Raw genomic sequence first — 25,660 nt, forward strand, 5'->3', positions numbered from 1 at the left:
GTGTACACCGTTTTCTTCCCCGTCCACCCTGTTCGGCCAACTTCCCTCCCTTTCGCCGTCACCTTTTCTCCCTGTCGTATCGAGCCCCGTTCGGTTCTCCCCTGCGGCCGGGTTCGCAACGGGCCAATCGCGCTCCGGAGTGATTCGCTCATATTTGACGCCGACTGAACGTATTTTTAAATAACTCCTATATGCAATCGTTTGTATTTCGTATGTAGACGTTTGTAGTGCAATTAAAAAGGTTTGTGAGTGATCCAGATAATTTTAATTAAATATTTATTAAATAGAAGTTAGCCGGTTTCAAAATTTCAGTGATTCAGTGAACAAACAAACGAATGACTCACAAACCTTTCTAATTGCACTACAAACGTCTACATACGAAATACAAACGATTGCATATAGGGGTCATTTAAAAATACGTTCAATCGGCGTCAAGTATGAGCGACTTCCGGAGTGAGCAGGCGTGCGATTGGTCAATTTCATGCGGCCTAAACCAATCGTGTTGCACGTCGGATCCAGTGTGAATCCCGCATAAGGCCCGCTGTGCCCGCGTTGGGGACCCGGCGCAAAGAGTGAATTAATAGAACGCGGTGATACGTGTCCATATGTTTGGAAATACAATTTCTGAAAAAATGTTGAGTGCGATTGAAGATTGTTTAATAATGTCGATTGCGTGAAATTGATACCTTGCGCCTCCGTAATCGGGCTCCTTTCTTCGACATGCCTCGATATGCTAACCTCCAAAATTGTCGACGAGAAGAGAAAATATCTTTACCACGTTAAAATATGTTTGATTGAGAGGCAGGAGAGACACTTGGGCCGGCGAACAGGTTGTCGTGATTTAACGGCGAGTCACCTGCGAGGGTTGTCCACCCGCGACTTCCCTCTATGACGGTTAAATGTTTACACGCTGCTCACGGCCCTAGCTGAAAATCGACGTGCACGAAGATGGGGGAGGTGAACGTGTCCTTTCAGATCGACACCGACAACCGCGAGAATTTCTCGTCCGTCATCGCGTTCCACACCTTCAAAAAGCAGAGGGACGTCTTTTACGATATACTACGAATTTGGGAGGAGAACCACTTGGTCCCGGGATGGGTGTTCCAGATCGCGCTGGGTGGCAAGATAAGGAACATGTTGACGCTGCACAATGACTGCACCAATTACTATCACATCGCTAAATTGTTCAAGTCGCAGTTGCTGATATCGTGCATACAGAACGGACGCCAAGTAAGCTATTGATATTTTCTCTCCTTGTTGCGTAGCCGCCAACTACCTCGATAATAAAGCAAACGTGTATCGCCAATTGCAGGACGACGTGGTGGACGACGAGAGCCTGAACTTCCTCAAGGCTTTGAAGCATGTCAATCCTGAAAAACTGACGCAGCTCAGCAAGAGATTTGTGACACCCTTGCCGTCGCAGAGCCAGAGCGTCGGCCCTTCGTTTCCTGGCATGCAGGAGTTTTTCAAAGACTTTATATTGCACGCGTTTAATCCGATGTTTTATACGCATTTGGAGAACTATTTTGTACATGAGATTATGGAGCTGAACGACACCCAGTTTGCCAGTAGCGAGATAGAAGACTCTGGTACATTTTTCATTCATTTAACCGACTTCACGGCCGTTTGTGTTCGATTCAAGGTTTCAGGAATCTTCTCTTTTTTGCAGAGACGATGGTTGACGATCAAACGCAGCGGAATTTTATCACTTGTTTGGCCAGCTTGAGACTTCTTGCAAAAGTATTGGGACTCTTGGTGTCCTTGCCGTACAGATCTGAATCTAATACTACTAAGGAGATTATAATGACACAAGTGGAGATAAGAAGCAAAGTATGCGACACGATAATTGTAATCGAACGTTAAAAGTCTGTCTTTCACATTTTCTTTAAATGTTTTCAATCGTTTCTCGTTACTCAGGTGTTGCCATCGCTGAACTTACAAGCGTGTCTGCAGAACGCCGTGGTAGAGAGCAAACTGTCGCTGACGATACCCTGGGTAGTAAAATATCTAGCCATGATGGACGTCGCGTCGCTGCGGCTGCCATATTACAAGCAGATCCTAGAGCTATTGTATTACATTTATCACGCTGTCAATCAGACCGATCTTTCCGCCCCCGATTGCCTTATTTCTCAACAGTCGGCTGTGCTGCTCAAGTCCAGCCTGTGCTGGCTGTTCGAGCTACCAAACTTTCCCAAAGATTTCTACATCGCCTGGCAAAAGACTTGCAAGATCAAGGAACTGAAGGGTCTCAAGAGCCTCAAATACATGGACAAATCCTCCGAGAAGAGGAGGAACTCGCATTCCGCCGACTGTGCGATTCCCGTCAAGAGCAGCCTCGACAAATTGGATATAATTACCGATCGCACGATGCGTATGTGCTGCCCGCGAACGGAATGGAGCCTTTCTGTGGTTCACGGAAACGGGACGAGTTTGAATATTAATTCCAACAAACATATTACACCCGTTACTAGCCAATTACGTAAATTAGGAGGCACCACTCGCGCGAAACACTTGGAGGTACTTTTTTTTGTGTGTATTATACTTGTATTTCTAGTATTGCGCTACTGCGTTACCACGTGTTTACGTTTCTGTCTTGGCAGCTGCAACTCGAAGAAGCCTTTTTCCACGGTCAACCGGCTTCTACTCGAAAGATTGTCGATTTCGTTTCCGAGAGAGTCGCGTCAACCTGCGTGAAACATATATGCAACACGCTATTGACTTCGTCGCGAGAGGCAAATTTAAATTCGTTTAGAAAGATTTTGAAACACAAGAACGTCAAGAAGGACCCGGATGAGCAGGGCGAACTGTCGAGGAATTACTTCAACGAGGCCAAGGTGATATCTGCGCGCAATTATAAGGAAAACTTTAACGTCATATAGAAAGAGCTTAAGCGTTCAAATCGTAGTTTGTATTTAGGCTTTGCTCCTGAGCGATATAAATACGTTGGCCAGCAACGCGTCAAGAGAATTGAAGGATCAGTGTGAGAAAACGATCCCGGCGATTTGCGAGGCGCGAGTCGCGGCGTCGATGGAATCCCTATTGGCGGAGGACTCTCTAGCGCCAGTCAAGGAAATGTGCATCAAGATCACGACTAGAATGGCGATGGAACGAATAAATCAGTGGATTCAGTCGCACATTGCCGGTGACTCCTTATTCATTAAGGACATGGAACTTGAGATTAACAGGTTCTTTCGGAACAACAGTCCCGTGCATTCTAAGCAGGAAAAGCATCACAATACGGATGCTCCGAGCCCTACTGCCATGATGGAGGAGCTTCGGGTAAGAATATTTTGCAAGCTTCAGTTAAATAAAGAATTTGAAACAGACTCGTAAATTATTAATATTTCGATACGTCTCCTGTTTTTCTTTGTAGGAATTGATATGGCATATGTTAGATAAAAATGGCGCAGATCTGACTGTATCATCTATATTAGATATTTTAAACAAACTGCATCAATCATTCAATCAAAGAAGTGATTTATTACCAGGTCCACAGAAAGTTTTGTACTTCCTCAGTTTGGACTTTGCACTGTTTTTAGGTACGTTTAATAATGTTGAAATTCGCCAGGAGCGCGATAGAATTACTTAACCATGGTATTTCGTATTTTCAGTGGCGTACAGGACGGATCTCTTTACGCGAGAAGTCCAGGACAAATTAATTAAGATATGGTCGTCGGACAACCTGAGAAATGACGAGGACGATTCTCCCATGCATAGAATTTTATGCTCCAGAAATATTATGTTACTAATACAACCGCAGAACGACGCAATGTGGCCAATTTTTGGTAAATTTTTGAAGAAATTGTTAGAAACAAAGATACTGGACGGAGACAGTCTGAGCGACCAGTGCGTGGCTTTGTTTAGACAAGACTGGCCTGTGGTAAGTGTACGCGCGATACAATCCGAGTCGTTTCAGCTGAGATAATGAAATAATTGAAATACGTGAAAAATGTTTTTAACTATAAAAGTTAAAGAGTATGGGATATAAAACTGACAAGAGGTTCACGCGGTGTATTTAACGATTCGTTGTTCTAATGCGCCGCTTTAAATCCCCAACACTAATTGTGTAACATCTGCTGTTAACATTGATTTTCTCGTCCACAGCCTTTGTTGAAACTTTTATCCAAGTGCCTGTCCGAGGCCATTGAGGGCTACAAAGCCAATGACGAAGCGACAGAGAAAGTCAAGTATCTCCTTGGCTGGATAGCAGAAACATATCACGAGATTGAATTTTGCGACGACGGCGATTTATAGACTGACGCGTAATAGGTAATTAACAATACTGCGATAATTAGAAAGTATGACCTTGTTGACATAAATTTCTGTAAATATAATTACCTCTTGTGCATATATATGTATATATATATGTATATTGTATATTACAATGCAAAGCATTCTTGTTTTGTACCTGTACGCGTATAATTCACCTCGTGTATGTATGTTACGAGGTACGAATAGTTTACGAGTAGGACACTAAATTTTAACTTTTTGTATACGATGATTAAATACATGACGATTATTTTATAATCGACGTTCACACCGGCAACGTTCCTCCACACCGTGTTGTCCCCATGTCTCCGTTTCTGCGCGTCGAGATAGCTCGTGGAGGTCAGCGCGGAGCACGGCCTCGTCGAAACCTCCGGGACGCTGCTTGCTGTGCGCTCCGAGCTCGTACCTTTTGTCCCTCGCAAATTACGTTATCCATTTTATTCCATTCCCACGACTCCGAATGTTGGACTATTGCCCCGTCCCGTACAATGAAATTAGATGATCGTACCTTCAGGCTCGGCGGACAGTCGTGCTACGAGATTATACGCATTACCGAAGCCACGCTCTGCTATCGAATACATGTAAGTCGTTCATTAGAAAGTCATTTAGCTGAGGTATTTTACTTTTTTTTCGAGACAATTTGAATTTTATCTATCAACAAAAAGTTCGCTAAAGTAATGAATTCTCGTTGGATCTTTATCTCTGGTGATCCAACTTGTTAATAAATGCCGATTGCTAATTAACAAGTATTCGATTTTAAAGCATATTCGCGACTAAGTTTTTAAAAAAGTTGTGTTCCGGTATGCGTCGTAGCTTGGAATATTCGTGTCTCTGAGATTCGCCCCGAGGGTGCTTTTCCATCTTGCTGAAGTAATATAACGCGCACCGTTATCACTGTCAGGCGCACGCTGCGACAACTGAGGGTGTCAGGGTTGGCTATAAATCTCACGGGGTTCGAGTAATTTGTTAATGTGAGACCCTTTATATCAAGACCAGCAAACGCCACAGGGTTTTTTTTAAATATTTTAGCGTAGACTTTACAAATCACAAAATTATTATATTGTGGAAAGGAATTTTTCGTGTTCTGGTTTATCTGTTTTATTATCTAAAGGTAGAACTTTGGTTTTAATTCTAGTTGCAACTAGCATCTGATTTCTCTTCTGTGCGCGAAGGCTGGAAATCAGCGGGTCGATAGTCCTCAAAGACCTGTCTTTCTGAACGGCTGTTACATCCAGGCACATTGTCCTGGCGCAACGAGGATAGTCCTTTTGTCCTTTGGGAAATTGGGTCATCCACCTCCGTTCCATTACCATAACTCTCAATGGTCGTCCACCTTCTCGCCCGATGGTGGTATCTAATCTTGGTTCGTTGCTCGCGAACGAGTGACCACAAATTTTCCGCCTCCGCGAGCGACAGGCAGACATTTCCTTTCATAATTCGTCGACGATTTATCATCGTCTATCGACGGAAGAATTTAAGTCCCATTGAAAAAATAAATAGTAATATTAATTGTATTACTAAGTGTAAAATGTCAATCGAGAGTCCGTAATTTCTCATAGAATTTTCTTCAACAAATACATTCCATTTGAAGGCTCGAATGTATCACTAATTTTGAATTTTCTGGGCAGTTATTTTTTTAACAAATTTTTGACAGATATTAAATGCAAATTATTTTATCTATTTTTATCTCGTAGTCAGGATTAATTTTTGTGAAAAACAACAATATTACAAGCTACTATTTTTACTCTTTACCTTCAAATTAATAAAATTATTTGTAATTATTGGATTATTAAAAGGCAATCGACCCGAAGTTGCGTCAATCGTGAAACTCTGTTAAAATTAATTTGAAATTTTGCAAAGGATTACGTAGTCAGTGATTTCCGCTTGCAGCATGTTGTTGATGAGTTATCTCGCATGCACGAAATATTGTTATTGCCACATTGCGCCACGTGGTGTACCAAAATTCCGTGCCATAAATCCAACTCGCGAGATATAATTTTACTCGATTTTTCGAGCACGGAGACGCGACCCATTTCGAACTTCTCTCCCGTTTGTTTTTCTCTTTTTCATTTCCCATGCATATCGTAACTGTATATACAGTACAGAGATCCGTCGCATTTGGATCTCGGAAGTAAAAACATTCAACCAGATTGCAAAAGCAGGCGCGGATGTTGAAGAAAATTTTCATAGGTATAATATTGCAAAGTGTTTCGGCAATGAGGAAATATTTTGAAACACATTTCTCGTCTTTCCTCAAGTTAATCCAATTAACTGAAAGATATATCTCCGAACTTTCTGCCGATATATACTTCAACATCTTTCGTGAACTCTAATTCTTGACTCAATTAAGAAACGATGAGGGAACTTCGTTGTCTAACTTGGCCAGCGTGGGCGGGAGAAATTAGAAGAATTTCTAGGTGATATTTTTGCAATTTTGCGAGCATACTTTTCAATACATTTTCTCGAAATAATTAATTTAACTACGTTACCCGAACTTGAATCGGAAGAAGCAATCTCTCGATCCAAGAAAGGCCGAGATACGAGCACTAAATATTGTTAAATAAATTCACAGTTCACTGTCGAATTATAGAAAGTAACAGTAGATCTTATAGTTCAATTGATTGCACGGTTGAGTGTACAAATGCTTTTTACTTCTAGAAACATTCTAACTTGTAGCCAGTAAATAAACGTTCAAAAAGTTTGCAAGTTGATGAATCGTACATCGTACAATCGTACGTTGTCGATAAAGTTTCTAAAGCGTTTTGATTTGCATATATAAAATAGAACAATAGTTTCTAGACGCAAAGAGCACACGTTGTGGAATCTTTGCGTCTAGCTGCATTCTATTTTGTAGTCAATAAATACGTTTAAAAAATTTGCGCAAGTTGATAAATTGTCGACAAATTTTTGAAGCGTTTTGATTTGCTTATATAAAACAGAACGTTCCTCGATACAAAGAGCGCACCGATTAGATTCAAACGGTCGAATATTCGGGAATAAAGGCGCGCGTTCCGGCCTTCGAATTTCCCGGGTTTGCTTCTCCACGCAGCGGGTTTTATGCGAAAGCGTCGATTTATTATTTCGGCATCTCGGCGTTTCGCGCAGTGTTTTCGCAATTTTGCGAGGCGCTAACGCGGTTTCTCGGAGCGATTCGGCAAGACGAGGGCGGAATCGAGCGGAATGCCTCGACTCCCCGCTCGGGGATTCGGCAAACTTCACGCCGTGTGACGCGCGTACATGCGCGGCGCAGTTCCGCGCGCGCGTTCGCGGAGCGCGAACCGCAGTTCCTCGCAGTCGTGATCCGCGGTCCGTCGCGTTCGCATTCGCGTCCGCGTGATCCATTCCGGTCGCGCGTCCACCGACCTGTCGTGCGACCGACTCGATCCGTCGTCCGGGCCTCGTTTCGCGCGCGATCGCGGTGCCGCTCGGTCAAGTTGAGTTAACGGTCGGCCGACGCCGCCGCTTCGCTGGGCATCGTCGGCGGTCCGAAGGCGCGATTCTGCGTCGAGAGGAAAGCGAGCGGGGTGACGAGTGACTGGTAAGCCGGTAGGAATCGACAATCATACCGAGGGGACGCGACGCTGACGCACGATAGCGAGGGAACACGGTGAAAATCTTATCGCGTCTCTTCCCGCACGACTCGTAACGCCAAGAGTCGTACGAGGCGGCATTAGAGCGTACAAAGGTTGCCGCGCGTAGCTGTGTTTGACATAAAACTGTCCGCGTCAACGCGAACTCCCTTTCGTCGGCGAACGCTCGATCTCGCCGCGTCGAGATTCACGGGAATCTCGCCGCGACGGGGTACGCGCCGGGCCTCGTCGAGCGCGCGTACCGCCGCCATATTTGCCGGTTGAAACCGGCAGTTGGCACCGCGGCGTCGCAATTTGAATTCGCCCGAGCGCTCCCACGCTTCTCGAACAATCGAGATTCGAATTTTTCGATTCTCACGAAAGTCGAACGACGCCGTACTCGCCGTAGCGGCCCGTTCCTGCCTCGTCGATCTTCTCATCCTTGTGTGAAATTTTGCAGATACGCACGTCGCGCGCGTAACCGGCGCTCACCAGCCCCTCGGGCGGAAGGTACCGGACGACAATGAGTTGGAGCCGGACGCCGCGGGACGTTCCCGACCGCGCCACGGTCGCGGAGTGATAGGGGCTCGAGCGTTCCCCTTGGCCGAGCCGTGCCGGCCGGTGCCGGTCACTCGTCGGGGCACGCGAAGCCGCTCGGCGCTTGGGTATCACGTGGCCGTCACATGGATCGCCCGCCGCGAAACACCAACGACGCGTAGCCGTCGATCCTGCCCCATTTTGTCGACGCGTCCCTGTCAAGAGCGCGAGGTGAGTCTTCAACTCTCTTGTGAAAAGAAGTAGCAGAGGCGATACGCGGAGACAATTTTCTTTCATCCCGAAAATTTTATAATCGTGTCTCAACGCGGCATTGTGAACAATTTTATGAGAGTTTTTGTAATTTTACCGTTTCGCTACCATTTTACTAGTAAAATGTATGGTAAAATTGATAAAACTTTCATACAGTTCTTCAAGACGCCACGTTGTTCTACGGTTACATGGCTTTTGGGGTAAATTTTGAGAGAAAATTCTCTCCGTCTAAAAGTTATGTAATATATCAATAATATCGAATATCAACCAACAGCGTTCAAGTAGAAACTAAGGAGTGTATTCTGTAAGAAGGATGAGACGTGTAAGATGCGTGGGTTGAGAGCAAAGTTGCCTTAATGCAATTTCAGTAAGCAATTGAAATGAGTAGTGGCTTTTTGTCCGTTCGTATGTAAATTCTATATACGTGTATAAATTGTGATCACTTTGGGCAGTTGCAGCGTCAATAGCACGAGCACAATAAAATGGATACGTTTGTGGAAAGCGATATTCGCTGACCCTTGTCGAATGTAAAATTTTTAACTGAAATATTGCAATGACAGTCGTTAATTGCACTTAACGTATTTAAAGTACAAAAGTTGGTGGTCAGCATGTTTTTACATTGACCATTGCCTCGCCCTTAAATAATACTTTGACAGATCCCGTGAAAAAGATTTTGGCAAATTCAAATTGTTACTTTTACCCAAATAATTGTCGATATCTTGCAAACGGTGTTTATTAGAATCTCCGATTAAAGTTTAAGCAGTTCTCAATCAATCACTTCATTACGCTTGAGCGCACGTGGCAAGAAGTGGGACTTGGTTTACAATTATCACCTCGTTCACACCTTTATCGTCATCCCTCCGCACATTGCATCGCGTACGATCGAGTTTAAGCAGTTCCCTTTAAAATGACTTTTATCTGCCTTCAATATTTTCCAGAAATATATGGAGTTTGTAAATACATTGGAACGTGTGCATCTGACTAGACATGAAAGGGGTAAAAGATCATGTCAGTTCGTCGTGCGGCCGAAATATGCAGTCCGATAAATCGGCATCCGTCGTCAATCCATCGCCCGGCGATTCTATAGAAACACGGTGTAAAAATGCCGCGGGAAGTTTCGAGGACGCGTAAAGCTCGGAACGAAATAAAACGCCGCGCGGATATTAACTTGGCGCGCTCGTCGAGCAGCAGAGCTTGAGAATCGCTCGACATTATCCGCCTGCGTATTTTCCGTATGCGTTTCGGCGACGTGCGATTGATCGATACGCGGGACTATCATCGAATCGCTGTTAAACATTACTACGTAGCACGCGGCTGCACCAGTTGCCAACCGGTTGCTGATTGGTATGGTGTTAACGCGACATGTCCCATTTCGCACTTGCAATCGATCGCTCGTAGATCACGTTCGTCGTTTCGACACGTTAGACATTTGGTGCCTCGAAACGCTACATTTCATCCGCTATATGATACATAGACCAATTTCGCGATGCATTTTACTACGACCAAGTGTTAAGTTACGAGAAATAAGTGCAGACTTTTCTCCCTTTAACAATGGAATTGAATTAATTTTCATTCTTCGCGATCTGAGAAAATAAAAAGAAAATTGATCGCCATTAATTACGCTATTTTTAGAGTGCGATCATTTTTTGACTGATATCTTACTAACATAGCGATATTGGCCAAACGAACGATACGAGATCATTAACAACTGTGCGAACGGATTACTTAAAAGGGTGCAAATCTGGGACGTTGTTTAAAAATTACATATCATTGGTTTTAAACTATAATACCGGCGATATTAAATCTATTTAAACGCTATTTTTACTTCAATATCAACAACGTTTTCATAAAATATTATTTAACTATAAATTAAATTTAAGCGCACACACAGATAAAGAAAAACTTTAATTTCGGATTAATTTCGTGTGACCTGTATTTTCGCAGAAATGTAAATTAAATCGGAACGAATTTAATATTAATAATTAAAATATGAAAATTGAAAAAAATACGAGTTTACGTGTAGGAGAATCTTGTGCAAATATTAACTGGACACACTGTGTGCAGAAATGAATTTCGCACAAACGAGGGAAGCATGGCAAGCACGGCTTTCGCGCGCTTTTACATCGTGATTGTCGGATAAAGGCCGGAAGCCCGTTAACGTTTCACAGTTAACGTATACAGCGTGCTTTCCCAGGGGAAGACGTCGTGAGAGGTCTCAAGATGGATGATGAATCGTTATTGCGTGAAGAGTATTGTCGTGAAGAAAGGAAAGCCATGTTATATGCAAAGTTTCTCGCCCTTCACCCAATTAACTTATCAAGTAGAAAGTTTAAAGCATGGGATGCGATTTTAACAAAAATAATAAACGCTTGCAGACTTTTTCTTAAAACAATTCATAATTACTTCAATAATTAATATTCTTTTGTGTTGTATTTGTAAGTGTGTCAAATTTATATGTCAACGATTTAATTGCATCAATTAAATCAATGACTTGTGGTATAAAATTAGAGTCAGTTATATTAGAATTAATGCTTATTTAAATTAATTTAGATAATTTAATAAGTTCGGAATGGTATTGATTCGCTGATAGTATATGCACAGCTTAATAAGAAAGAGAAACATTTATAATGGATCTATGATGGCTGAATGTGGAGGCCAATTGAAGAAATACATAAAAGACCGTTTGCATTCGTGTTCGTGCAAAGTTTGTATTATTAATCGAAGATTTTAAAACGGTTCATTCAATTAAAACTTGATGGTTGAGCTAACAATTTCTAAATTAGCGTACGACGTATTATTATCAATTTCAAAATCTCATTTGCTGGCCAGCTCATGAAAAAAAATTGATTGATTTGCTGCTACGTGGGGGGGGGGGGGAACTTTTCCCCGTACATTGTTGCTCGAAGTTGACAATGCAAATGTTGTGCTCACAATTACAAGCTAATTATGTTTGATCGGCCAACATTTTCGTTGAGTGTATCTTGTAAATGATTTTTCGGCACGTCCACGCGTTCCAGAGTAATGTTCGCGTTCGCATAAATTATAAATACACGTCAAATTCGGATAATAGAATCCAATTTTGTTCGGATAAATAAAATGTATGGAAAACAGAAACGTTCAATTACCTGCGTCAATTACATCGTTGAGCGTCTAGTTATGTCATTTTCGAAATAAAATATACAAGACATATAGGCAACATAAAATAATTAAATATAAAATATGCAATCTATTTTGATCTTTCTTTGTTGAAATTTTCGATTTAACGAAATACGATCGGCAAAATTGCGTTGTCGCGTGTCGGCGTGCGCCAGTAGAACGAATTGAAACAAGCCCGACGGTTGCTGGTGGTCGAGCGAGATCGCGGTTGGCTTGGGTAAATAATTTGTGGGGAATCATTGCGCGGAGAAATAAGACAAGCAAAATTCGGGAGCAATTGATCTTACCACGTTGATCGAAATTTATGAGTCGGAAATGATGTAAGCTTAACACGCACATGGCACATCGGAATAATCGTTATTGCCTCTGCAAGAAAGTGTCCCTCACGCTTACTTCTGTTTTCTTAAATTGTTTTGTAACCGTTGGAAAGACACGTAGAGAGATAATTGACGTTTCAGTCAAATGACTGACGTCGTTTTATTCTTTATATTTAGATGCAATTAAAGTAATTTTATTTCTGGCAATCTTAAAAGAAATAGTCACGCTCGTTTTTGAGTGATAACAAATATTCACCGTCACGGTCAATGTATTTTACGAGCAAGAGTGGGCTGTACAGTTAATATAAAATGAAAAATTTTATTTTACATAACAGTATCGATTTGAAGTGAAATTACAAAACAGTTGACAATTGTACGCGTTTCGACACTGTACTGTCTTCTGGTAATTTTGTATTATAAATATTTTTCTGACGAAGCAATGAAATTACTATGTTCTATACAATATAAAGTGTTCTCGTTCTGGTAACGCTAGACCAAGGTTTACAGTCAGGACGGTATTCTGATATCGTCCAGAGACATAACAGTAACACGAGCAGCGGCCCGAATATATTACACAAGGCTGCTTTCTCGGGTGCGGTAATCTCTGATATCCCCAGCGTTTCGAGTTGTCAAAATCCGCGGCCGCGAGAGTTAATGGTCTCCGTTGCTAATTAAAATTTGCGGCGACCGAGGCCGAAGCTGTTGCGGCAAACGTTCGTCCGGATCGCGGTAAACGTTTATTAATTTGTTTCTGCCTTTAGTTTAACCGGAGCCGGGGTTAATGGCGAAAGTATTCGCGCTGCCGCGTGCATTAATTTAATGTCACTTAATTAAGCCCACTTTCCATCTTCCATTAGCTTCCTCTTCCCTTAATTAAGCATGCGGTAATTAAAAATTGTAAAGCGCGAGTGTCTCTCTCCCTTACGTAAATATAAATTAGCCTTTCTTTCCCGATTGTCTTTACGTTTGCTTTTCATTTGTATTCGTGCTTAGTAATTGGATTTACTCTGTTGCAGATGTTGGCATAACCGCGACATGGAGACGCTATACACTGGCGCGATTCACAGTTTTCCGCAGCCCGGCGGCGGAATAGCTAATGGCGTTTCCACGGGAATCGCAAGTTCCTTCGACCAGGACGGCGTGCTTAGCCTCATCGTCGTCCTCGGAGGAAGTCTGTCCCTGGTGGCCCTGGTGTTTGCGTTCATCACCTATAGGTAAGTCCAACTTCAGGCGGACAAAGCGTCCATTTAATAATCCGATATGATGGAATTTTCTCTCGAAAGAACTCGCTGAAGAATATTTCAGTAATTATAAAATAAAATGTGATGTGCGACAGAATTGTTCCAAAACAGAGTAGCAGAAAATATGATAATTATTTATGGTATCCGTAATATTAGAAAAATTGCGTCTTCATACTTTCTATCTCTCGAGATACAATTATCGCGCGGGAGACTGTTCTCTCGTTTAATTATTATCAGCGGAGAAAGGAGAGCTTAATGAAACGTCGATTAATTAATCTTCACGTCCCGCGATTCTTTTTATTCTCGCTACGTTCCAGATTAATCGTTTGTTATTTGTTATTTTATATCGTTCCGTACGTATTCCTAGATCTCGACGGAGAATTTAATCGGATTAGTCTGCAACAGGATGAAAATAATGATACCGTATCTCGTTCTCTTCTCTGTGAATTCCACTAAAGGCACAGCGGTTAGCGATATTACAAAAAGGAAAAGAAAAATTCAGAATTTAGCGATGGTCTGTTAATTCCACGTTTTCCATCTTTGCAAACTACCATACCGTTATATCTTTTGTACAGCAGTTTATCTGAGAAATCGGGCAGAAAATTCTGGCGTTACACTGGTCACGTTTTCTCTATATCCTTCTATTTTCGGCACGTCGGCGATTTCGCTCGCGGTTCTTATGGATCGCCGATTCGTTCGTCACAGAGCTAATCGGTGTACCTTTACGTTGAAAGACGATACCGCCGGAATACTAAACGACTTTACGACCACTTCGGCCTCCTTCCGTGACCTCATTCCCGCCCTTCGTCCAAGGGAATTTCTTTCTTTTTTTCCTGCGTTTTTCCCCGCGATCTAATTTCTCAATATCGTATTTATGGCGAGCGGGCGACTTTAGAAATTTTATCCTGCCGATAATCGAAAAATCGATGGTTCCTCTTCGTCATAACGAAATTCCGACCTTCACCTTCAAACGTGAATTAAGTCGTTGACAAAGAAACGAGAATGCTGCACGACACGCGGAGGAAAATCGGTAAGAAAGAGAGAGAGAGAAAAAGTTTCGTGTGATTGATCATGTCCCATTCCGGAAATTGCCGGGAAATGAGAAAGCGCAACCACGACGTTTTCCTTCGCGCACGATTCGATCGATCGGGGAGAAACTGGCGATCCTCGATACGGTAGAGGAGGCTGGACAAAAGCTATCGTCGTAAATGGCGTCGATAAAACGTACCGTTCCTCACGATGTTTTATCCCATTCTCCTACTCAATGTAAATCCTTCCCATATTTCGCTTCCGAGAGATTTCGATATATCACGAAAATCGAACGAAAATTTCCTCGTATAATGGAGATAGTCACCGATATCGGAAAATATCCGTAGATATCGGTACAATATCCACACTTTCCTTCCGACATCTTTACATTTATAACAGCTGGGAATAATAGCGAAGATAACTCCTCTCGCCCTTTTTTTCAAGGCGCCAAATTAGCGAAGGTGCGATAAGCAAAAGTAAGTTGTATGCGTCCATTATGAGAATTTTCCAATTTTTTATCGAGTCTCATCGAGTTCAACAGGTCTCCATACGCTTTTCTACCGGGGTTTTGAACTTATAATGCAGTTTCCTTGCTATGAGCTTGCTGAATTCCGATATCTCTAGCGAGACGAGTTGACACTTTTCATCAATTATTATTATTCTATCTTTAACGATATTTTGCTGGCGTTATTACTCTGTTTTAGTTTTATTATTAATTTAAATAACGTTTAAAGTTAAATAGGACCATTATGATATAAATCAAACAAGCGAGAGTGGTTTTAGGCCCGAGCAAGATATGTTGGCAGCCCATAATTGTAATCTAAAATGTGAATTCATGTACCGTCGTCCACCTTGTCCTGCGCGCCGGTTTCTTTTCGGATGTATGAAATTCCGCGATAAAGATTTCGCAGGGATCAATCTTGGCTGTGAAAAGGAAACTAAATCTTCGCAATTACGGAGCAGCATTCTTTACTGAACAATTTAAGTTTTTAGCAGTTGAAACGATCATAAGTATGAATAAACTTGATAGGGAATCTGAAAAGAAATCGAAAAGACTTCTGATATTCCCCTCCGATCTATCCTTTAGGCCAGAGTACAGACCAGAGCCGTCAAGGATGAAAACAGTCTCGGATTTAGTTTTATTGTATTTTATACCAAAGAAGACATCGTAAATCGTACCTTTCGTTCGTCGGAGGATGCCATACAACCAACGGAAGTCTTCACGAGGATTCAGCGATCACACGATGATATCGGTCGCTGGTTGTTCACAGAGAGCGATCGCGATTTCTTCCCGCACTTGTCGCGAGCGCGTAAAGAATAATACAAATATGGTATACGGAGCGGCGCGGGCCGCTAACCGAATTGTTTACGACGCTACGTCATTTTCAATTCTAAGAATTTTCGGTTTCGAGAAATGACGTAGCGCCGTAAACACTTCGATCGATAAACCGTCTATTCTCATTGTATCAAATCAGTCACGCGGCGATAGTCGAACGGATCGGTTGGCGGCCCGCGCCGCTCCGCATGTCGTATTATTTTTTACGCGTTCGCGACAAGTGCGGGGAAAAAATCGCGATCGTTGAATCCTCGCGGATATCTCGCGTGATTCACACATGAAATCTGTACGTCCTCAAAGCGTTAGCTAACTTGAAATCACTTCTTCATCGCGATAACAACGGACGATAATTATTTCTTTAGACAATGTGCGTATTCGGATACATCTCGTATCGGCGCATTCAATCTCTCGTCGCTTCGGGTATAATTTGTTGGCTGCTTCTAAGTTGAAAGCGCGAAATAGTAGTTGCAGTGATTTAGTTTTCTTTTCATTCTCACAGCCGAGATTGATCCTTACGAAAGCTTCATCACGGAATTTCATACATCCGAAGAGAAACCGGCACGGAGGAGGAAGGTGGAAAACGGTATGTGAATTCACATCTCAGATTGCAATTATTGGGCGACCAATATCTTGCTCGAACCTAAAGCCACTCTCGCTTGTTTGATTTAATAATATTTATTTCAACATTATTAACTAATATTACTAAGGAATTTATTAAGCTTGCTAAGTGAATTTCCAAGCGTAGACATTTTTGCAAGTCCATTTTTGAGAGCTCGCCATTTTACCGTTGGCCACAAAACATTGTATAACAATTAAGGAATGAAAGCATCGTAGCCGCGACTTTCATATTTATTTTTCACTAATGAAGTTTCTTCTCTTCTCTCCCTCTCCCTCAAACGCCAGCTTCACTTCTGCTTCAGTGGCTAACTAGATTCGCGGCAGGAATAATTTCGCGCTCGAAATATTATATTTTCTTAGAGAAAAATATAGTAAAAGCTGGGCGGAGGAGTCGTTCGGGTTAGTTGGTGGGATAGACCGGTCAGATAATCCTCGTGTCTGCAATAATAATAAAACCGGCTTTCTTTCTTTCCCTCTTTATTTGATTTGCCGCACGAATTCCGTTCTTTTCCGCTTTTTCTCCGTATTTTCCGAAGGAAAAGGGAAAATCGCTCACTGTCGACAGTCACGTTCGTTTATTCACGTTACGTATATCTAACGATATTTCAATATCGCGAACGAACTGTTAGTTTTTCATTACAACGGTACATATTACCTATTTCCATTTCTTTGTTTATCACTTGTCTATTTTTTACTATTCTTTCTACTTTATTACACTGTGGTTACTTCAATCTATTTATCTGTCCATGTCGTTAAGAAAGTGATTTTACGTTGCACTTCCTGCATTTTGATTACTTTACCTTATGCTCATTCTTAGATTACGTATGCATTTCCAATTTTTTTTTTAAATGCGATGGACGATGCAACGTTATATCACCCGGAAAGATAAGCCGTAGCTGTTTCATATATGTATTATTTTACAAATTTTAATTTCTCGAACAATAAATGGAGGGTATAAACGGAGTACTCGACCTTGTTACAGCAGTTCCACCGACATGAGAGAACGTTTGATGACGTTCCTGCGTAAATTACTTGCGGTCAGAGCTAAATTCAAATTGATATTTAATCAGTGATCGATGATATTCAACGCGTATTCAATATCGCTCATTGATACCATACTCATTTATTTCATCAGCGATTGGTGTCTGACAGCTTTCGGAACTGGCCTCTATTTTAAAACGATTCTGTTTTGCATAATTTCCTTTTTAAACTTTAGTTTCATTTTACAGTATAATTACCGGATTATACGATATGAAGACTCGGTTATTAAAATTCAAATTTAAATAGTTAATCTTTTACAAAAAGAGAGACTCTTAGAGAGAGGAGATGGAAAAATGGGTTATTTCGTTTTTTTTAGCACTTTTTAGATTGCAAAAAATGCTTTGGTAATTATTTATGTAATATTAAATTATTTACAAACCGTTGAAACATAAAATTGACTAGATTCAACGATAAACAGTTTAAGGTGTACAAATTTCCTATATATTATAATTGGGGGGGAAAAAAATGTATATTCTAATTCCGACAAGATGATTATTGGATCTGAAAATTACACAGGCGAATGTGGCGAACAATAGAAATTAAATGACGTTTACAATTCCGGTTACGGAGATTACGACACTCGCTTCGAGTGCCGGGTGAATGCTTGAGAGGTGAATAAAACTGAATGCTGCAATATTACACTGTAATATCTGGAATGCAATATTCCGCGCGACGACTTCCCATACGGGCAGTATTTTAATTTCCGTTATTCCGTTGCCTGACTGGGCGGATTCGTGCGAATATACACACCCACATACGCGCGAGTCCTTTAAATATGGGCTTTTTGCCGGACGCTATTGTGGAAAACGAGATTACGATGTACATCCAGTAAGCTACCCGTACATTATGATGGTTACAAATTTAATGCTTCCATTTCGAGCGCGTGTTAATAGGTTAAGCTCGCCTCACAATGCAGCGTAAAAAATTTTTAATTAAAACTACCTCACGCACACGCCCGGTTTTCCCTCATGTAAATTCCACTAGAATAGAACGATAGATAATAGACGTCTAATTCGTTAATAGACAAGGAGGCAATAAAGACGCGCAGTCCAATTTCGCCGGTACGTGTGGAATTTAATGAAACAAAATTCTACCAAGTGGACATTTGCCCCTTTAGGGAGACTCGCCAATTTTTTACTTTAATGCGGTGGGGCAAGTACGAAAATTTCGACTAAAAGCGCCAAAATCTATTTAATATCGAGGCATAATCTAGTTATCCAAAATTAACCAAGATTAAACGTGCAACCTAATCGTGATAGCGCGCGTTAATAAGTCAAAATTTAATTAGTACATTCGCTTTTATTTTTAATTATGAATACAGGCTGCCCGCTTCGCCATATCAAACTACGAAGCTTTACAGTTGTAAAGAATTGTATGCGTAATTACAACTTGATAACGAGCACGCGCGTAAATTAATTAAGTTATATTAAACATCACCGAGTTAGCCGACTTGGTTTTAATACGTGACATTCGTGAATACGCGCAGGTGATAAGGAAGGGAGCGGTTGAAATGCATTCCAGGAGGACATATGATATCTTGGTTAAAGATATCTTCGTTACGCTATTAGTGACGCTATTGCGGACTCGGCATGCAATTTCAAGCCCATTATTCATGCGCGTCACGCGAATTCGAGCCAGCATTCGGCAATCCCTTCCACGATTATCCGCCAAATTTCCAAACGAGGAACCTGATAATTCATACCGTCGCCCAGCGCGCCGCATTATTCCGCACGATTCGTTACGATTCCCAGTAATCAACCGATATTCTCGCGGGATGTGCAAATTCGTTTTACGAACGTTCGTTTTCGCTGAAAAACGGAGATCGCAGTTAATACGTTAACTGCTCGATTAACGACGTCGAACGACATTATCTAATTGTACACTTCGATGCGCGGGTACCTTGCTATTTGGTGTCGTTTAATTAAAGTAATGGCGAGAGACTACAAGAGTTTTTAATAACCCAATTTCAGATTAATATTTAATATTATATATGCATTTCATATCGTACATTAAGAGGATTGCACTTATCTCCGTAGTAATATATTAATATTTTCATTAAACTGAGAGATTTCATTAGTCGCTCGCTTAGAAATAAATGTAAACTTGTGACACAGGTGTAAAAAAAGTATAAAATTTGTCAAAAGCAGAAGTGAATTCTATTTGTGAAGTTTCGAGGGTCTACATTGGGTCATAGTTCGATCGTTAATTGGCTCCATCATAATCGCGTAATTACACCATTAGGCGTGCCCACGTTGCTTTATCGTAGGTCCCCTATTAGACACCAACGGTTAATTAAATGTTCGTACTCGGAAAGTCGAGCGGTATTGTGTTACATAGTACGGAAATTATGTTAAGCGGGGTTTCATGTTCCGGCAAGGTGGGCGGCTGCAATTAAGCGCATCTTGCGCCGCATCGCATCGCATCGCATCGAGCCGGAACGGGAGAACGCGGGCCGTGAACGGAGATGAGGGAGAGAGGGTGGAGCGTTTAACTTCGTTTTCACGTTACCCTTAACGACGTTAAAATCGCTGTGACAATCTATCGCCGGGGCAATATCGTTAAGCCGTCTATCGTTACACCCGATAGATTTCAGCCGACTGCGCCCCGCACCGGCGAAATTCATCTTTGTTAATGGACTGTCCCTTGACTAGCGGAACAGCGAGGGGAATATCCAGCCGATACGCGTGTCGTGTGCGATGACGAGCGAACTCTCTCTCGTTCGCGCAACGACGTGACGTACAAAGGAGATTAATTTGAAATGCCACCGGGTCTGACAAATTCGCGATTCTAAATCTTATATTATCAACTATTAAGGCAGGGAGAAAAGGGCCAATGCGAGGCCGTCCGTGCGAAATTATCCAACTTTTAAATCAATTTATAAAAAGAAACAAACGTTTCGATCCTTTTTCGGGCCATCCTCAGTGAAGCTGGAAGGTCGTGACTGTCCTCTTTCGATTCCGAAATGTTAAAACGTAACTTCTCACTGTTTCTTTGGCAATCACCGTTTAAAGAATTTTTTCAACTGGAGGATGACCCGACAAAGGGTCGAAACGTTTGGATTTTTTAATAAATTGATTTAAAAGTTCCACGTTTTTTTTTATAATTTCGCATGGACACCCGCGGTTTGCTTGCGTTGGCCATTTCTCTCTACCTTAACAGTTGTTTTATTGAGAGCCGTTACTACGATTTGGTCTCATATTATCGTTGTCATCGTATTACCGCGTGCTTTTTGTATCTTTTGTCATAGGACAAAGAGACTGATGAATTCGAAATGACGTAAATACAAAGCTCACTTAAAGAACCGATTTAGTAAAAATACCTTTGCTAAATTCAGCTATTAATTTGAGAAAGATTGTTTACAGAGAGTGTAATAGCTCGATAACTTGCACGTAGCCAGGTTGTTGCATAGCTTATAAAGCTTCTCGAGCATTCCTCTTTTTCCTCCTTTCTTTGTTTTTCGTTCAAATTTACTCTTTATAGCTCGATTCTAATATTACTTGGTCTACTCGGAATAAATTTATTCAGCAAAATCCGATAATTCTACTATCTTTTCGTCTCACTACTTCTCTTCATCTTATTATTATTAAATCGCGCCAAACTTACTCTACGTTTAGGCGGTAAGGCAATGTATGGGCGGTGGAGCAACGCCGGCAATACGGAAGCGGTATCTTATGCATACACGTATATGCGTTTTCCATATATCTGGGTTAAAATAATTAACATATCGTACAACGATACGGGGGGTGCGCTTTCGCGGAGGCCCCGGGAGGGCAATTTCTTCCCCCGAATGTATCCCCGGATAATTCGACGCGCGCGCTTCCTTAGCGCGCTCATGCCGATAACGGGTTATCGAGTTGCCGCGTATTGTTAGATTACGTAATTTGAGTTTAATCTCTGCGTAATTAGGGATGTACATCTACGGTAGTTTGCCGCGTCGAGGGAGCGGCTGGCGGAGATACATTATGCAACTTGCTACGCTCCGCTCGCGTCTTGTTGTCCGCGAGATAACGTGAGGCTGCTATCAATTTTTTTTCTGCGTAATTTTCTGGGGCAATGGTTACATCAGGCGTGCGTGTAATGAGAATTTACAATTGTAATAATAATTTATTTTTTTGTACAAAAAAGACTGAAATAATCTTTCTGAAAGTCTCGAACCACTCGATCGTTTTCGCGTACGTGAATCCTCGCTTTGTTACTTTTCAGTGAATTTTTCGCGTCTCTCAGATATTATCCGGGATATTTATCGAAAGGATTAATGGGCCAGTTTAATCGTCTTGTCGCGACGTTGCAAGCTACATTGCTCTCGTGGTATTGCCGCAGGTCGTTCCGGTGCGCTGACACCTGGTCGGTTAATCGCTTCGAAGCCGCTTCGGTGAGAGCGCTTAAACTCGCCAACTCCGATTGCGCTATTCCGGAACTTTAGCGAGTCGCAATTGCGGCGACGATATGGTCGGCGCTGGCCTAACTTTTTGGATTTATGATCATGATCTCCGTTTAAATCCGCAGAGATTGATCGGACCAGCTAGTTTCTGCCCCGAATCAAATCGATATCCGCGCGCACGAAGCAGAAGACGTTTACATGATTATCGTAGAATTGATTAATTGCATGTATTTGTGCTCCATTATCATTATTTTCCCTGTTAATGATTTATCATCCAAATTTGATATAATTATGTGGCACGTATTTATATTAAATTTTGCAAAACACGACCATGTATCTGGTTTAACAAAGTATCAATAACCACTATTGGGCGTTGTACTCGCACCATTGCAATTTATGATTAAAGACGAGCCAATTATAATTTTATTTGCAATTATACATTTATATTTGTTAATAACGTGATGTAATAATTTTCTAAATAAAGCAATTACTTAATGCTGAATATTGTAGAAAACTTGCTAAATTATCGGAATCTCCAAAGATTATTAACGAAGGTTAGATCATTTGGTACATTTTCGTTAAACTACACTTCTTATCGCGTAAAATACATAGAGGAAAGTCCCGTGTTTAAACTTTCGTCGATCATTGAGGTTTATCAATCGCGGAAAGTCTTGAAATTTCGCGCGTCGAACGCCGGTTCCGAGAGATGACGTATTCTCATTGTACGAAATCATTTACGCTGCGACAGTCGAACGGATTGATCATGCGCCGCTCCGGATATCGCATTATTCTTTACGCGTTCGCGACAAGTGCCTTTGGAGTGAAATCCGTTCAGTCGAAAACTGATTGTTAGATCGTGTAATCGTTGCGAAAAAAGATTTGCGATTGAATTTGGACGTTGAAAACCTACCATCTCTCATTAGGATTCTATCTCGCATAATAGAGGCTTTTCCTCTGTGTATAAAATTTCCAGACTTCTCCCAGTGTAGTTTCTTGGCCTAACTGAACGATACTCTTCGAACAATCAATTCTCTGTCTATTGTCGCTTCGCGTTGGAATTAATTCGAGTGCCGATTGCCGGTGGGTTAAACGTCAGACGAAGCCGCTTTAACTAGGCCCGCCTCCACCCTCGCAGTTTCGTAACTTTGGAAGGCGGCGGCGGCGGCTGCTCTCGTTATCCTCATCAGGGTGATTTAGACGACCCGATTCGGTTTGTCGGCAAAGTTCAACCACAAACGCCGACTGCGGTTGTGTTCACGACGGAATATTTCGCACGAGAATTGGCGAATCGCACAAATTGCGAAAGCCTATATTCGTAATCTACCAGATGATTCGAATCCCTCTTGCCTCTCGTAATAGTCTCAGTTCGACATACTTAAACATTTGCAAACGTGTCCTCCCGAGCGGTAATAAACGAAAACATTTTAGGTTTCTCATGAAAATTCTTTATATTATTTACTGAATTCATTATTTTGCAACTCGATTGAAAATAATTGCGCTATTTTTGGCCTAATTAGCCAAGTTAAAATGCGCGTGGGACATTGTAATCCCAATCGTAATGTATGCCCCGCCAAGCACTGGGTGTTGGTTCATTATGCTCGAAGTCCGTATAATCAGTGCGCGACGTTCATGTCAATCCCATCGGCCATTTAATTAAATGCCACGGGGCATGAAAATTATTTTGATGAGCGCGCTTATAATGACGCCACCGAATTGCGTACTGTTTTGCACAATATGCTGCAAATATGTATGCACTCGGCTCACGCGTTGCCGATTAATTGCATTTAATGTTCACGATGTAAACAAGTGGCAGGCTTCGCGAATATTACGTATAGCGATTTTAATAATAGAGATATATCTACGTCGTTAAAAATATACATTGTTCAATGTAAAATTAAAATACAAAGATACTTAAGAAGATCAAGTACTTCTATATTTTCGAAATTAAAACGAAATTAGAATTTCTCTATACTGTTACTTTTTACACATTGTATTGCTATTCTTTACTGTTAAGGAGCCTTATATATCTTTGGCGATTGCTTTAATGACAAATATTAATTTTTATAAATTGATCCTTCTTAAAGCTATTAAATCCCGCGACTCGATTAAATATTAATATATTAATAATAACGTGCGAAATGTGGAATTTCCATTCGTTGAAATTAATTGCGGTAATGACGTGTGGACCACGTGTCACTTTATTGCGCGGCTAAATCCCTGGTGATTGAAAAAGGCTAAACTACCGGGCTGTAATGTTTCGATCGGCCATTTATGCGCTTCATGAATAAATGAATAATACGCCGTCTCCGAGGTTCGAGGAGGAAGTAGTTCATATCAACGCTCGTGCAGCTGGTCGAGCTAGGAACATGTTTATCCACTTTCTCGTTTGCATCTTGAAGTAAAGTCCCGCATCCGCAGCGGTTAATCCGCGGGGATTAATTATTTACGAAGCATTTTAACCGTTTATACTGAGAGAGAGAGAGAGGGGGGGGGGTCAGGTTTCTTTGATAGATTTCTTCAGCAAAAATCGGAGATAAAAGAGCAAATTATGATAATTGCATTACGATTGCAATTATTTAAATTTTGTATTTTATTTTGTTTTTAATTTAATTCAATTTCACAATCTTTTAGTATATCGCTAATTCTGGAAACTATTAATGTCTTGTGAAATTATTGTACTTGCTAAATTGTATTTTATTAATGCGCGTGTTTGTTGAGCCCTCATTACTTTCATGTAGTACCCACTGTACATTTGAATGCGACCGCGAACATTTGGTGAACATAAGAATAAACGTAAGGATAATCGTCAATTTAACGTATGAAATGTTAAGTTATTCTTCTATGGCTCGATCGAGTCAATTCGACTTCGCTAAAGATATAAAAACCGACGTATCATCTTGTCGGCCGCACTATCGCTTTCTTCTACGTGCCTTTATTCTTGCCGCGAAAAGCTCTAATCCTCTCTCGACTCTAAATCTCCCCGTGCACTTAATTCGCCTCGCTCACTCGCGAAGCCGCGAGAGGAGTGAGGGGCGGTATAATGGCTTTAAAAAGCTCATGGGGAAAAGACGTGGCGGTGATTGCCTGGCGAGACCGAGAAGACGAGTAAAGGCTAAAGTAAAGCAGAGATTTTGCCCGAGTAAGCGGCTTACGAAGACTATGTCGTAGCTTCTGAGACGCGATATGTGTGTGAAATCGGTGACCCACAAGAAAGACGCATTACAAATACGTTTTTGAAAGAACGGCACGACTTTCCTGGCTCGAACAGGAAAACTTGCAGTTGAACAATTCACTTCATAATCAATGCTTTTTAATTGGTATACAAGTAAATACACATCTGTAACACTACAAATATGTGCTTATAGAGTTTTTAGAGGCGTGTAATACATTTTAATTGGTATGCATTTAGTTAATATAATTTGTAATTTAATATTGTAATACGTTTTATTAGTATGCATTTAGTTAATATAATTTATGCTCAAACAATCTAAATTCTAGATGCCACGTTCCGACAGTAATTAGAGATTTTGTTTGAGGAATGCATAATATTATAATCATGTGAGTTTGACAGAAATTTGATGAATCTAAATATAATATTTAAAGGAACAAAGGACTGAGAGCCGCGACGGGGTGTTGGTGTTTAAATATTTCATATTGTTTAATTTATTGCGAAAAATATTACCTCAACCAGGGTTTGAACCTGAACCCCCCCGCTTACTAGGCGGGCGTCTCAACCAATTCGACCACCGAGGCATATGGAATTATTCGCAAAATATTTTGCGCAATAAATTGAAAAATATGAAATATTTAGACACTAACACCCCGTCACGGCTCTTAGTCCTTTATTCCTTTGAATTTGTGTTTATCACATTTTAGCCATACGAAATCTTAATATA

The 25,660-nt window shown here is 41.3% G+C and overlaps 2 protein-coding genes and 1 non-coding gene across 3 annotated transcripts in view; 2 read left to right on the forward strand and 1 right to left on the reverse strand.

The window, feature by feature from the left end:
- The first annotated feature begins 527 nt into the window (after positions 1 to 527).
- Positions 528 to 4,527, forward strand: LOC105562662 (codanin-1). Its single transcript, XM_012013673.1, has 9 exons — positions 528 to 1,230; positions 1,313 to 1,589; positions 1,670 to 1,830; positions 1,918 to 2,517; positions 2,601 to 2,834; positions 2,917 to 3,279; positions 3,374 to 3,539; positions 3,612 to 3,880; positions 4,105 to 4,527. The coding sequence occupies exons 1-9, from the start codon at positions 949 to 951 to the stop codon at positions 4,252 to 4,254; spliced, it is 2,502 nt and encodes an 833-aa protein (XP_011869063.1). The 5' UTR covers positions 528 to 948; the 3' UTR covers positions 4,255 to 4,527.
- A 3,744-nt stretch (positions 4,528 to 8,271) lies between these two features.
- LOC105562664 (latrophilin-like protein LAT-2) overlaps positions 8,272 to 25,660 on the forward strand; it is a 75,241-nt gene continuing 57,852 nt past the window's right edge. The window contains exons 1-2 of the mRNA XM_012013674.1: positions 8,272 to 8,606; positions 13,135 to 13,332. Coding sequence (XP_011869064.1) covers positions 13,154 to 13,332 — 179 coding nt within the window. The 5' untranslated portion in view covers positions 8,272 to 8,606; positions 13,135 to 13,153. The remainder of the gene's footprint in view (positions 8,607 to 13,134; positions 13,333 to 25,660) is intronic.
- On the reverse strand, positions 25,444 to 25,517 carry Trnat-agu. The gene has a single exon. It is a non-coding gene; the product is annotated as a tRNA-Thr (tRNA).

Source organism: Vollenhovia emeryi, unplaced genomic scaffold (genome assembly GCF_000949405.1).
Source record: "Vollenhovia emeryi isolate VEMERY1.0 unplaced genomic scaffold, V.emery_V1.0 DF939185.1, whole genome shotgun sequence".
Classification (NCBI taxonomy): Eukaryota; Metazoa; Arthropoda; class Insecta; order Hymenoptera; family Formicidae; genus Vollenhovia; species Vollenhovia emeryi.